The sequence below is a fragment of the Oncorhynchus mykiss genome, chromosome 22 (genome assembly GCF_057628025.1).
Source record: "Oncorhynchus mykiss isolate SJ-2025 chromosome 22, ASM5762802v1, whole genome shotgun sequence".
NCBI classification, from domain to species: Eukaryota; Metazoa; Chordata; class Actinopteri; order Salmoniformes; family Salmonidae; genus Oncorhynchus; species Oncorhynchus mykiss.
In genome coordinates, this window is record NC_143043.1 from 56,177,683 (window position 1) to 56,193,243 (window position 15,561).

At 44.3% G+C, this 15,561-nt stretch overlaps 1 protein-coding gene across 3 annotated transcripts in view; it reads right to left on the bottom strand.

The window, feature by feature from the left end:
* Nucleotides 1-4,115: 4,115 nt before the first annotated feature.
* Nucleotides 4,116-15,561, bottom strand: part of mpp4a (MAGUK p55 scaffold protein 4a) — a 50,202-nt gene continuing 38,756 nt past the window's right edge. For 2 of the 3 annotated variants that reach the window (XM_036959502.2, XM_090216338.1), the window contains exons 17-20: nt 14,063-14,156; nt 10,144-10,252; nt 7,458-7,592; nt 4,116-4,351 (exon numbers count right to left, since the gene is read on the bottom strand). In XM_036959502.2, coding sequence (XP_036815397.2) covers nt 4,166-4,351; nt 7,458-7,592; nt 10,144-10,252; nt 14,063-14,156 — 524 coding nt within the window. In that variant the 3' untranslated portion in view covers nt 4,116-4,165. Of the gene's footprint in view, nt 4,352-7,457; nt 7,593-10,143; nt 10,253-14,062; nt 14,157-15,561 lie in introns of those variants that run through there. The other variant, XR_016490704.1, reaches the window with a different exon arrangement.

Here is a 15,561-nt window from a genome sequence, read left to right on the forward strand (position 1 = left end):
AGTCAAGGAAAACAGGTCTTGTCTTTCCCAGTAGCCTGTGCAAATTAGCTATTTGTATACCCAGCGTAGCGACTTCTTCTCTGTAGCCCTCCGCGAGCAGGCAGTTATATCGCAGTTATCGCACTGAAAGTCAGGTTGTTCGACTTCATCCCAGAACAGGGCGAAATATATACAACTCCTGCAGCATTGGTAGTGCAACGAGTCCTCCATTTTATCAATACAACGCAGGAAGCTCCCGACGAACAGTTATTGTGCTGATGTTGCTTCCAGAGTCAGTTTGGAACTTGGTGAATCAAATAAACCTCCAAAACATTTTTTCTCTCTCTCACAGACACTCCAGCCACCTGCTGCTGGTCCACTTGGGATGCAGCCTGTATGTCTGATAGTGTGTAAATGATACAAGACGACAGATACCCTGTTTCTAGATTTCCTAGCTAACAGGTGACGGTGCCATCAGCCCCAGGAAGCCCCCAGGCACTGCTTCAGAGTTACTCGCTAACGTTCAATCACTGGATGATAAAGTAGACGAGCTCAGGGCGAGGATCTCCTTTCCAGAGAAACATCTGACAACATACTCTGTTTGACGGAATCACGGCTCTCTCAGGATATATTGTCCCCGTCCATTCAGCCTGCGGGGTTTTCTTGTACGGCAACTCCTGTTGTTCACCCGATCTGTAATACCTCACCATCAAATGCCAACCGCATTACCCCCCGTGAAATTTTTTTTTGATCATCAATCTCCCCCTATTGCTCAGTTTGGCCGGGCGGCCAGCTCAGATATTATTATTGTTATTTTCTAGGTGTTATTTCTGCCCTCTTACTCCCCCTCTTCCTCCTCTTCTGCCCTCCTCCTCCCCCTCCTCGTCCTCTCCTCCACCTCCCCCTCTCCCGCCCTCCTCCTCCACTCCTGCCCTCCTCCTCTCCTGCCCTCCCCCTCCACCTCCTCCTCTCCTACCCTCCCCCTCCACCTCTCCTGCCCTCCTCCTTCCCCTCTCCTCCTCCTCTCCTGCCCCCCCTCCTCCTCTCCTGCCCTCCCCCTCCTCCTCTCCTGCCCTCCCCCACCTCCTCCTCTCCTGCCCTCCCCCTTCTCCCCCTTCTCCCCCTAGGTGTTATTTCTGCCCTGTTGGACCTAGAAACACAAGAATTTCACTGCAAATCTGTGTGCGCTGACCAATAAACTTTGATTTTATTTGAAATACACAGTACATCACCTGAGAAATACATCATAGTGAGTATTAGGTGAATCCATGACAGTCACAGATTTAGAGGGGCATTCCCCAGGACATAAACTGCTTCGGAGGATACAACAGATAAAAGAGGTACAGTGGGGCAAAAAAGTATTTAGTCAGCCACCAATTGTGCAAGTTCTCCCACTTAAAAAGATGAGAGAGGCCTGCATCTCTATCTCTCTCTCATATATATATATATATATATATATGTGTGTAGATATAAAGAGAGATGTCTCTGTGTGTCTCTCTCTATATATATATATATACACTGCTCAAAAAAATAAAGGGAACACTAAAATAACACATCCTAGATCTGAATGAATGAAATATTCTTATTAAATACTTTTTTCTTTACATAGTTGAATGTGCTGACAACAAAATCACACAAAAATTATCAATGGGAATCAAATGTATCAACCCGAGGAGGTCTGGATTTGGAGTCACCACACTACAGGCTGATCCAACTTTGATGTAATGTCCTTAAAACAAGTCAAAATGAGGCTCAGTAGTGTGTGTGGCCTCCACGTGCCTGTATGACCTCCCTACAACGCCTGGGCATGCTCCTGATGAGGTGGCGGATGGTCTCCTGAGGGATCTCCTCCCAGACCTGGACTAAAGCATCCGCCAATTCCTGGACAGTCTGTGGTGCAACGTGGCGTTGGTGGATGGAGCGAGACATGATGTCCCAGATGTGCTCAATTGGGTTCAGGTCTGGGGAACGGGCGGGCCAGTCCATAGCATCAATGCCTTCCTCTTGCAGGAACTGCTGACACACTCCAGCCACATGAGGTCTAGCATTGTCTTGCATTAGGAGGAACCCAGGGCCAACCGCACCAGCATATGGTCTCACAAGGGGTCTGAGGATCTCATCTCGGTACCTAATGGCAGTCAGGCTACCTCTGGCGAGCACATGGAGGGCTGTGCGGCCCCCAAAGAAATGCCAACTCACACCATGACTGACCCACCGTCAAACCGGTCATGCTGGAGGATGTTGCAGGCAGCAGAACGTTCTCCACGGCGTCTCCAGACTCTGTCACGTCTGTCACGTGCTCAGTGTGAACCTGCTTTCATCTGTGAAGAGCACAGGGCGCCAGTGGCGAATTTGCCAATCTTGGTGTTCTCTGGCAAATGCCAAACGTCCTGCACGGTGTTGGGCTGTAAGCACAACCCCCACCTGTGGACGTCGGGCCCTCATACCACCCTCATGGAGTCTGTTTCTGACCATTTGAGCAGACATATGCACATTTGTGGCCTGCTGGAGGTCATTTTGCCCTCCTACGGCCTCCTCCACGTCTCCTGATGTACTGGCCTGTCTCCTGGTAGCGCCTCCATACTCTGGACACTACGCTGACAGACACAGCAAACCTTCTTGCCACAGCTCGCATTGATGTCCCATCCTGGATGAGCTGCACTACCTTAGCCACTTGTGTGGGTTGTAGACTCCGTCTCATGCTACCACTAGAGTGAAAGCACCGCCAGCATTCAAAAGTGACCAAAACATCAACCAGGAAGCATAGGAACTGAGAAGTGGTCTGGTCACCACCTGCAGAACCACTCCTTTATTGGGGGTGTCTTGTTAAATGCCTATAATTTCCACCTGTTGTCTATTCCATTTGCACAACAGCATGTGAAATTTATTGTCAATCAGTGTTGCTTCCTAAGTGGACAGTTTGATTTCACAGAAGTGTGATCGACTTGGAGTTACATTGTGTTGTTTAAGTGTTCCCTTTATTTTTTTGAGCAGTATATATATATGTAGATATAAAGAGAGATGTCTCTATCAGTGTTATAAGTGTTTACTACGATGGCACAACACAGCCTCTCTGCTCAGCACTCAATCCAATCTAAACCAACCATAATAACACAGAACATTACTAAAATATATATAAATATATATACCAGTCAAAAGTTTTGGGAAACATCTACTCATTAAAGGGTTTTTCTTTATATTTACTATTTTCTACATTGTGGAATAATACTGAAGACATTATGAAAATATCACATATGGAATCATGTAGTAAACAAACAAGTGTTTAATAAATCAACATATATTTTATATTTGAGATTCTTCAAAGTAGCCCTCCTCCTCCCCCTCTCCCCTCCTCCTCCCCCTCTCCCCTCCTCCTCCCCCTCTCCCCTCCTCCACTCCTGCCCTCCACTTCTTTGCCTTGACAGCTTTGCACACCTGGGATTCTGTCCAATTTTTTGTAGAAAATAGTACAAATAAAGAAACACCCTTGAATGAGCAGCTGTGTCCAACCATTTGACTGGTACTATATATGTATGTATGTATGAAAACATATATATTTGTTTTATTGTCACATACATCTGAGGTACAATACAAATATACAGTACATAAAGGCACCTTCTAACTATACTGGACTCTACTTTCCAGTTTTAATTTCAACATTTAATGTATCGTTGGCTGTCTCTTCCTCCTAGTTGGTCTGAAACATTCACCATCTGAATTATACTGTTCAACAACGCCTGTATATATCCTCTATATCCCTCACCCCCTCTCTCTGTATATATATATATATATATATCCTGTATATCCCTTATCTCCTCTCTCTGTATATATATATATCCCGTATATCCTCTATCTCCTATATATATCCTGTATATCCTGTATATCCTCTATCTCCTATATATATATCCTGTATATCCTCCATCTCCTATATACTGTATATCCCTCACCCCCTCTCTCCCGATCCGAGTAATGCAACAGGGATGCACTGTAGTTCCTCCTGGGCCATCCCTCCATCTCCTCTTCCTCTTCCTCTCCTCTCCTGCCCTCCCCCTCCTCTCCTCTCCTGCTTTACCCCTTCCTTCCTCTCCTGCCCTCCCTCTCCCCTCCTCCCTCTCCCCCTCCTCTCCTGCCCCTCCTCCCCTCCTCTCCTGCTCTCCCCTCCTCTCCTGCCCTCCCTCTCCTTTCTCTAGTCCTCAGTACTGAGCCATGCGGCAGGTATCCAATGTGGTCCCTCCTGAGCCAGCTGTATGGTATTGAACAGCTTCATACAGGCATCCTGCAGCTCCTCGTTGACTATGACGCGGTCGAAGTACTGACCGTACTTCCCCTCCATGAACCTGGCAGAATCCTCCATCTCCTCAAAGTCAACATCCTGAGGGGAAGGAGGAAGAGGGGTGGGGGGAAGGAGAGGCCAGGGAGGAAGAGGGGTGGGGGGAAGGAGAGGCCAGGGAGGAGGAGGGGCCAGGGAGGTGTGGAGGAGGGGCCATGGAGGAGCAGAGGAGGGGCCATGGAGGAGCGGAGGAGGGGCCAGGAAGGAGCGGAGGAGGGGCCAGGGAGGAACAGAGGGGCCAGGGAGGAACAGAGGAGGGGCCATGGAGGAGCAGAGGAGGGGCCATGGAGGAGCAGAGGAGGGGCCAGGGAGGAGCGGAGGAGGAGGGGCCAGGGAGGAACAGAGGAGGGGCCAGGGAGGAGCGGAGGAGGGGCCAGGGAGGAGCGGAGGAGGGGCCAGGGAGGAACAGAGGAGGGGCCAGGGAGGAGCGGAGGAGGGGCCAGGGAGGAGCGGAGGAGGGGCCAGGGAGGAGCCAGACAGCATTATAAAAACAGAGGAACTCAAGCGTGTCTGACAAGACAGAATATGAACAGGCGGGTCAGTATAGTATACTATAGTATATTTGAACACATCAACATCAAATATATACACTGAGTGTACAAACCATGAAGAAAACCTTCCTGAGTCTATGTCATGGAAAGAGCAGGGGGTCCATAATGTTTTATCTATAGGGATGTGCATCTGGGCTCCAATACGATACAGGAACGATACAATTCATGGGGATTTGGTTTGATTAGAGAACGAATCGATTCGAATCGGTTCGATGCGATACAATTCAATGCACTAACATCTGTTGCATAAACACATTAATGTTCCATTCTAAATTAAAACCTGCTGCTGATGGAGATCATAAGCTGGGCCTCTCTCAGCCGGACCTCTCTGAGCCGGGCCTGTCTCAGCCGGACCTCTCTGAGCCGGGCCTGTCTCAGCCGGACCTCTCTGAGCCGGGCCTGTCTCAGCCGGACCTCTCTGAGCCGGGCCTCTCTGAGCCGGACCTCTCTGAGCCGGGCCTCTCTGAGCCGGGCCTCTCCGAGCCGGGCCTCCCCGAGATGGATCTGTCTGAGCCGGACCTGTCTGAGCCGGGCCTCTCCGAGCCGGGCCTCTCCGAGCCGGGCCTCTCCGAGCCGGGCCTCCCCGAGCCGGATCTGTCTGAGCAGGGCCTCTCTGAGCCGGGCCTGTCTGAGCCGGGCCTCTCCGAGCTTAATCTGTCTGAGCTGGGCCTCTCTGAGCTGGGCCTCTCTGAGCTTAATCTGTCTGAGCTGGGCCTCTCTGAGCTGAATCTGTCTGAGCTGGGCCTCTCTGAGCTGAATCTGTCTATGTTTGTCTACCACCCCACTACCACTATCAGATTAGAGCCATAAAGGAGACTAGACATCTACCACCCCACTATCAGATTAGAGCCATAAGGGAGACTAGACATCTACCACCCCACTACCACTATCAGATTAGAGCCATAAAGGAGACTAGACATCTACCACCCCACTACCACTATCAGATTAGGGCCATAAAGGAGACTAGACATCTACCACCCCACTATCAGATTAGAGCCATAAAGGACACTAGACATCTACCATCTACCACCCCACTACCACTATCAGATTAGGGCCATAAAGGAGACTAGACATCTACCACCCACTATCAGATTAGAGCCATAAAGGACACTAGACATCTACCATCTACCACCCCACTACCACTATCAGATTAGGGCCATAAAATAGACTAGACATCTACCACCCCACTATCAGATTAGAGCCATAAAGGACACTAGACATCTACCACCCCACTATCAGATTAGAGCCATAAAGGACAATAGACATCTACCGTCTACCACCCCACTACCACTATCAGATTAGGGCCATAAAAGAGACTAGACATCTACCACCCCACTATCAGATTAGAGCCATAAAGGACACTAGACATCTACCGTCTACCACCCCACTACCACTATCAGATTAGGGCCATAAAAGAGACTAGACATCTACCACCCCACTATCAGATTAGAGCCATAAAGGACACTAGACATCTACCGTCTACCACCCCACTACCACTATCAGATTAGAGCCATAAAGGACACTAGACATCTACCGTCTACCACCCCACTACCACTATCAGATTAGGGTGGGCAATGTAGCCTATGTGTTTTTGTACAACGTTGAAATCACCATCACTAATTAACTTGTCATGTTTGCAGATGATGTTTCAGTTAGAAATGTATCAATATGTACTGTTTGCAGATTAGCTATGACATAGCCTGTGAATTTATACTGTAGCACAACTTTGGATTTCACCCCCATCTCAAAATCAAATGATTTTGACTATTTTTTGAGTTTTTAGTGAGTTTATTTTCTCCGCCTGCTTTGGCCATGCAGTGCGCCTCGCAAAGTGATTGCTTGTCCTCGTTATGAAATGATCAACTTTACCCTGTATATCTAAAAAACGACCATATACTCCGATTGTTTATAGGAAAACGACCACGACTATTGCGGATGGTGAACCTGTGCAATCAAAAATATATCAAAAATATATATATATATTAATATAATATATAATTGGGTATATATATATAATATAATATATCATTAATATATATTGATATATATAGGAGATGGAGGATATTCAGTAGGTTTCAACCAGATGAAAGTTGTGTCTCAGATTTATTTTATTCTGGTAAAACACACAATAGCCAATTACATAGGTTTGTCACTCAACTAATAAAGCCTAATATCACGCAAGACATTTGAGGATTTCAATGCTGAAGGTGCCGCAAGATCAGGAACACGCCTTCCATGACCTGATGTTGGTCAGCGGGCCGAAGCTGGGCACAGCCCGCAGTTTAACTAGGCTACTGATATTGGCTGGATTTTGTTTCAGCAAAATGACTTGTAGATCAATGGATGTCAATACAGTTACCCTGTGTACCCAGTTACACGCGGTTCGACACTGAAGGAAAGGACGCGTCGGTTTACACAAAAGATAAGGTATTTTCGGGAAATGGTAGAAAGAAAGTATAAGCAAAACATTTGATTAAATCTGCGATTTGTAACAGTACTATCTTAAATATTTGAATTGGGACAGATGCGTACCGATGAATCTTTACAACCCTAATTATCTACATTCAAAAGGGACAGTGACAACACATTCATCTCACTTTAAAAGGTCTGTTGACAACACAGCTGGTGATGATGCGTGCATCCCTCCGTGTCTGTCTCAGTCGTTCTGAACTGGGAGGCTTTATAAAGATGACATAAGGCTTGAATTTCTTATTCCTCACGGACAGGATGCTCTGAAAGACACAATACATACACACATACTGTATAAAATAAATGTATACATGAATAAATGGCAGTTATATACAGTTGAAGTCGGAAGTTTACAAACACTTAGGTTGGAGTCACTAACTTGTTTTTCAACCACTTCACAAATTTCCTGTTAACAAACTATAGTTTTGGCAAGTCGGTTAGGACATCTACTTTGTGCATGACGCAAGTAATGTTTCCAACAATTGTTTACTGACAGATTATTTCACTTATAATTCACTGTATCACAATGCCAGTGGGTGAGAAGTTTACATACACTAAGTTGACTGTGCCTTTAAACAGCTTGGAAAATTCCAGAAAATGATGTCATGGCTTGAGAAGCTTCTGATAGGCTAATTGACATAATTTGAGTCTATTGGTGGTGTACTGTCGTAGCAGAATCAGAATCAATTAGGTAACATTGATAAATAAGATGTTTTATTTACTTTCATAAATATGCTTATGTGGGCAAGTCACTTGGGGCCCAGAGAGGGGAGAGGTCAGGATTGTCTTCATATGTGAGGGTATCTGTTAAACCATGTGAAGGGCTCCACAATGTCTGTACGCCAGTCGCTCCCTACTTTTCCCATTGGGGGGAGAATACGGCAGTGTCTGGAACCATTGTATGTCCCCTCTGATGTTGCCCTTATCTTGACCTAGTATATGACCTAGAGGCTCACTCTCCTCCGTGAGCTTGTCAAGATATTTGAGATGGGAGTTTCTAGAATTGACAATTGATATATGCCATTGGATGAGGTAATGTTTTGGTACTATGTTGTACCAAAAACAAGATAAGAACTTTGTTTAGGAGACCAATCTGAACGATAATTTATAGCTAATGCTGTCTGGCTCTGGGATACTCCTCTCTCAAAGTAAAAGTCTTCCTTTGTGCGGTTTTCCTAAGACCTGTGGTTCGTCATTGTGAGTTGGGAGGGGGTGGATCTTTGCTATAAAAGATCTCAGTTGCCATTATGGTGACACTCTCAGAATTAATTTATAGACACTGAATTGATCTGAGAGTCAAAGGGCTATGGTGAAGCTCATGTTATTAAAATATTAAGTTTAAAGTATAACTGACTTGTGTGTGGTTTGTAAACTCTCCTTTTTTTAATACAGGAAATTACCACGACAGTACCTGTGGATGTATTTCAAGGCCTACCTTCAAACTCAGTGCCTCTTTGCTTGACATCATGGGACAATCAAAAGAAACCAGCCAAGACCTCAGAAAAACAATTGTAGACCTCCACAAGTCTGGTTCATCCTTGGGATCAATATCCAAATGCCTGAAGGTACCATGTTCATCTGTACAAACAACAGTATGCAAGTATAAACACCATGGGACCAGACAGCCGTCATATCGCTCAAGAAGGAGACGCGTTCTGTCTCCTAGAGATACTTTGGTGGGAAAAGTGCAAAACAATTCCAGAACAACAGCAAAGGACCTTGTGAAGATGCTGGAGGAAACAGGTACAAAAGTATCTATATCCACAGTAAAACGAGTCCTATATCGACATAACCTGAAAGGCCACTCAGCGAGGAAGAAGCCACTGCTCCAAAACCGCCATAAAAAAGCCAGACTACAACTTCACAAGGGGACAAAGATACTTAAATGTCCTCTGGTCTGATGAAACAGGAATAGAACTGTTTGGCCATAATGACCATTGTTATGTTTGGAGGAAAAAGGGGGAGGCTTGCAAGCCGAAGAGCACCATCCCAACCGTGAAGCACGAGGGGTGGCAGCATCATGTTGTGGGGGTACTTTGCTGCAGGAGGGACTGGTGCACTTCACAAAATAGATGGCATCATGAGGGTGGAAAATTATGTGGATATATTGAAGCAACATCTGAAGACATCAGTCAGGAAGTTAAAGCTTGGTCGCAAAATGGGTCTTCCAAATGGACAATGACCCCAAGCATACTTCCAAAGTTGTGGCAAAATGGCTTAAGGACAACAAAATTAAGGTATTGGAGTGGCCATCACAAAGCCCTGACCTCAATCCTATAGAAAATTGTGGGCAGAACTGAAAAAGCGTGTGCGAGCAAGGAGGCCTACAAACCTGACTCAGTTACACCAACTCTGTCAGGAGGAATAGGCCAAAATTCACCCAATTTATTGTGGGAAGCTTGTGCAAGGCTACCTGAAACGTTTGACCCACGTTACACAATTTAAAGGCAATGCTACCAAATACTAATTGAGTGCATGTAAACGTATGACCCACTGGGAATGTGATGAAAAAAATAAAATCTGAAATAAATCACTCTATCTACTATTATTCTGACATTTCACATTCTTAAAATAAAGTGGTGCTCCTAACTGACCTAAAACAGGGAATGTTTACTATGATTATATGTCAGGAATGGTGAGAAACTGAGTTTAAATGTATTTGGCGAAAGGTGTATGTAAACTTCTGACTTCAACTCTATTAGCAACTTAATTTTAATCCCATTTTTACTATTTAAAAATGAATCCTTTTTCCTGATGTGATAAAAAACCTTCCTATAGATACAGAAGTAAAGGAAGGAAAGGAATATAACTTACATGTGGCTCAGTGTCAATAACACACATCCTTCCACTGTCTATCACGTCTTTGACAGCATCAATACTGGTCCCATATAGATGGCCTTTATATTCACCGTACTCCAGGAACCTAGAACAGACCAAAGATACTCTATAAAACTCATGAACTGTATTACAGCTATATTACAACCACGTATATAACAACTATGAGAAACCCATGAAATCCCCCGATGGATTCTGTTTCATCTCTTATGAAATGACTGTTGATTCAGAAACAGGAAGTAAGGTCAATCCTGCCAGGTCGCAAGGTCAATCCTGCCATTTCGCAAAAGAGGTTTCTAACTCCAAAGGGTCATTTTGTTACGTTACAGCCTTATTCTAAAATGGATTAAATAAATAATATCCCTCATCAATCTACACACAATACCCCATAAAGACATCACAATACCCCATAATGACATCACAATACCCCATAATGACATCACAATACCCCATAATGACATCACAATACCCCATAATGACATCACAATACCCCATAAAGACATCACAATACCCCATAAAGACATCACAATACCCCATAATGACAACACAATACCCCATAATGACATCACAATACCCCATAATGACATCACAATACCCCATAATGACATCACAATACCCCATAAAGAAAAAGCTAAACTGTTTTTTTAGAAATGTTTGCAAATGTATTAAAAAATGTAAAATAAACCCTTAGGTATTGATTGGATATGATTTGGAAAGGCACACACCTGTCTATATAAAGTCCCACAGTTGACAGTGCATGTCAGAGTGAAACCAAGCCATGAGGTTGAAGGAATTGTCCATAGAGCTCCGAGACAGGATTGTGTCAAGGCACAGATCTGGAAATGGGCCCCAAAACATTTCTGCAGCAATGAAGGTCCCTAAGAACACAGTGGCCTCCATCATTCTTAAATGGAAAAAGTTTTGAACCACCAAGACTCTTCCTAAAGCTGGCCGCCAGGCCAAACTGAGCAATCGGGGGAGAAGGGCCTTGGTCAGAGAGGTGACCAATAACCCGATGGTCCCTCTGACAGAGATCTAGAGTTCCTCTGTGGAGATGGGAGAATCTTCCAGAAGGACAACCATCTCTGCAGCACTCCACCAATCAGGCCTAAAGTACTCTGACAATGAGAAACAAGAGTCTCTGGTCTGATGAAACCAAGATTGAACTCTTCGGCCTGAATGCCAAGCGTCACGTCTGGAGGGAACCTGGCACCATCCCTACGGTGAAGCATGGTGGTGGCAGCATCATGTTGTGGGGATGTTTTTCAGTGGAAAGGACTGGGAGACTAGTCAGGATCGAGGCAAAGATGAATGGAGCAAAGTAGAAAGAGATCCTTGATGAAAACCTGCTCCAGAGCACTCAGGACCTCAGAAAGGGGAGAAGGTTCACCTTCAAACAGGACAACAACCCTAACACACAGCCAAGACAACGCAGGAGTGGCTTTGGGACAAGTCTCTGAATGTCCTTGAGTGGCCCAGCCAGATCCCGGACTTGAACCCCATCGAACATTTATGGAGAGACCTGACAAAAGCTGTACAGCAACGCTCCCTATCCAACCTGACAGAGCTTGAGAGGATCTGCAGAGAAGAATGAGAGCAATTTCCTAAGTACAGCTGTGCCAAGCTTGTAGCATCATACCCAAGAAGACCCGAGGCTGTAGTCGCTGCCAAATGTGCTTCAACAAAGTACTGAGAAAAGGGTCTGAATACTTATGTAAATGTGGTATTTCATATATATATACAGTGCAGCAAAAAAGTATTTAGTCAGCCACCAATTGTGCAAGTTCTCCCACTTAAAAAGATGAGAGAGGCCTGTAATTTTCATAATGGGTACACTTCAACTATGACAGACAAAATGAGAAAAAACAATCCAGAAAATCACATTGTAGGACTTTTAATGAATTTCTTTGCAAATTATGGTGGAAAATAAGTATTTGGTCAATAACAAAAGTTTATCTCAATACTTTGTTATATACCCTTTGTTGGCAATGACAGAGGTCAAACGTTTTCTGTAAGTCTTCACAAGGTCTTCACACACTGTTGCTGGTATTTTGGCCCATTCCTCCATGCAGATCTCCTCTAGAGCAGTGATGTTTTGGGGCTGTTGCTGGGCAACACGGACTTTCAACTCCCTCCAAAGATTTTCTATGGGGTTGAGATCTGGAGACTGGCTAGGCCACTCTAGGACCTTGAAATGCTTTTTACGAAGCCACTCCTTCGTTGCCCGGGCGGTGTGTTTGGGATCATTGTCATGCTGAAAGACCCAGCCACGTTTCATCTTCAATGCCCTTGCTGATGGAAGAAGGTTTTCACTCAAAATCTCACGATACATGGCCCCATTCATTCTTTCCTTTACATGGATCTGTCGTCCTGGTCCCTTTGCAGAAAACCAGCCCCAAAGCATGATGTTTCCACCCCCATGCTTCACAGTAGGTATGGTGTTCTTTGGATGCAACTCAGCATTCTTTGTCCTCCAAACAAGACGAGTTTAGTTTTTACCAAAAAGTTATATTTTGGTTTCATCTAACCATATGACATTCTCCCAATCTTCTTCTGGATCATCCAAATGCTCTCTAGCAAACTTCAGACGGGCCTGGACATGTACTGGCTTAAGCAGGGGGACACGTCTGGCACTGCAGGATTTGAGTCCCTGGCGGCGTAGTGTGTTACTGATGGTAGGCTTTGTTACAATGGTCCCAGCTCTCTGCAGGTCATTCACTAGGTCCCCCCGTGTGGTTCTGGGATTTTTGCTCACCGTTCTTGTGATCATTTTGACCCCACGGGGTGAGATCTTGCGTGAAGCCCCAGATCGAGGGAGATTATCAGTGGTCTTGTATGTCTTCCATTTCCTAATAATTGTTCCCAAAGTTGATTTCTTCAAACCAAGCTGCTTACCTATTGCAGATTCAGTCTTCCCAGCCTGGTGCAGGTCTACAATTTTGTTTCTGGTGTCCTTTGACAGCTCTTTGGTCTTGGCCATAGTGGAGTTTGGAGTGTGACTGTTTGAGGTTGTGGACAGGTGTCTTTTATACTGATAACAAGTTCAAGCAGGTGCCATTAATACAGGTAATGAGTGGAGGACAGAGGAGCCTCTTAATTAAAGAAGAAGTTACAGGTCTGTGAGAGCCAGAAATCTTGCTTGTTTGTAGGTGACCAAATACTTATTTTCCACCATAATTTGCAAATAAATTAATTAAAATCCTACAATGTGATTTTCTGGATTTTTTTTCCTCAACTGTCATAGTTGAAGTGTACCTATGATGAAAATTACAGGCCTCTCTCATCTTTTTAAGTGGGAGAACTTGCACAATTGGTGGCTGGCTAAATACTTTTTTTGCCCCACTGTATATAAAGTATATATGTATTTTCTTTACATTTGCAAACATTTCTAAAAACCTGTTTTTGCTTTGTCATTATGGGGTATTGTGATGTCATTATGGGGTATTGTGATGTCATTATGGGGTATTGTGATGTCATTATGGGGTATTGTGATGTCATTATGGGGTATTGTGATGTCATTATGGGGTATTGTGTGTAGATTGATAACAAACAATTTAATCCATTTTAGAATAAGGTTGTAGCGTAACCAAATGTGGAAAAAGGGAAGGGGTACTTTCTGAATGCACCATATAATATCACATTTTACATTTGAGTCATGTAACAGACGCTCCTATCCGGTTACAAGTTACATTTGAGTCATGTTACAGACGCTCCTATCCGGGTACGAGTTACATGAGCAATTAGCGTTAAGGATATCTACAGATTTTTCACCTTGTCGGCTCAGGGATTCGAACCAGCGACCTTTCGCTTACTGGCCCAATGCTCTTAACCGCTAGTCTAAGAGCTAGGCTACTTGGAAATTACTAGAACTAATATGATAACGAATCCCTAGCATTACCTGTGGTTGCACACCATGTAATCAAACAGCTCTTTGGTGACAAAGTTATATTCTTTTCCTGTCCCCTCTCCATCTCTGGCTGGTCGCGTTGTGTCTGAGGACGATAACAGAAAACACATCCATACAGAATTACAACCAACCTGTATCACATCACAACACCACAGAGTACAACCACTAAAACACAATAACATCCGTCAGAACAGACCGCAAGTCCAGTTATGTGACAAGATAAAATGCCATAGAGGGGATTGGATACATAGAGGAGACATAGAGGAGTCATAGAGGAGACATAGAGGAGACATACAGTACAGAGATACATAGAGGAGACATAGAGGAGTCATAGAGGAGACATACAGTACAGAGATACATAGAAAAGTCATAGAGGAGACAGAGGAATCATAGAGGATACATACAGTACAGAGATACATAGAGGAGACATACAGTACAGAGATACATAGAGGATACATACAGTACAGAGATACATAGAGGAGACATACAGTACAGAGATACATAGAGGAGACATACAGTACAGAGATACATAGAGGATACATACAGTACAGAGATACATAGAGGAGTTATAGAGGATACATACAGCACAGAGATACATAGAGGAGTCATAGAGGATACATACAGTACAGAGATACATAGAGGAGACATACAGTACAGAGATACATAGAGGAGTCATAGAGGATACATACAGTACAGAGATACATAGAGGAGACATACAGTACAGAGATACATAGAGGAGTCATAGAGGATACATACAGTACAGAGATACATAGAGGAGTCATAGAGGAGTCATACAGTACAGAGATACATAGAGGAGACATACAGTACAGAGATACATAGAGGAGTCATAGAGGATACATACAGTACAGAGATACATAGAGGAGACATACAGTACAGAGATACATAGAGGAGTCATAGAGGATACATACAGTACAGAGATACATAGAGGAGTCATAGAGGATACATACAGTACAGAGATACATAGAGGAGTCATAGAGGAGACATACAGTACAGAGATACATAGAGGAGTCATAGAGGAGACATACAGTACAGAGATACATAGAGGAGTCATAGAGGATGCATACAGTACAGAGATACATAGAGGAGTCATAGAGGATACATACAGTACAGAGATACATAGAGGAGTCAGAGGAGACATACAGTACAGAGATACATAGAGGAGTCATAGAGGATACATACAGTACAGAGATACATAGAGGAGTCATAGAGGATACATACAGTACAGAGATACATAGAGGAGTCATAGAGGATACATACAGTACAGAGATACATAGAGGAGTCAGAGGAGACATACAGTACAGAGATACATAGAGGAGTCATAGAGGATACATACAGTACAGAGATACATAGAGGAGACATACAGTACAGAGATACATAGAGGAGTCATACAGTACAGAGATACATAGAGGAGTCATACAGTACAGAGATACATAGAGGAGTCATAGAGGATACATACAGTACAGAGATAC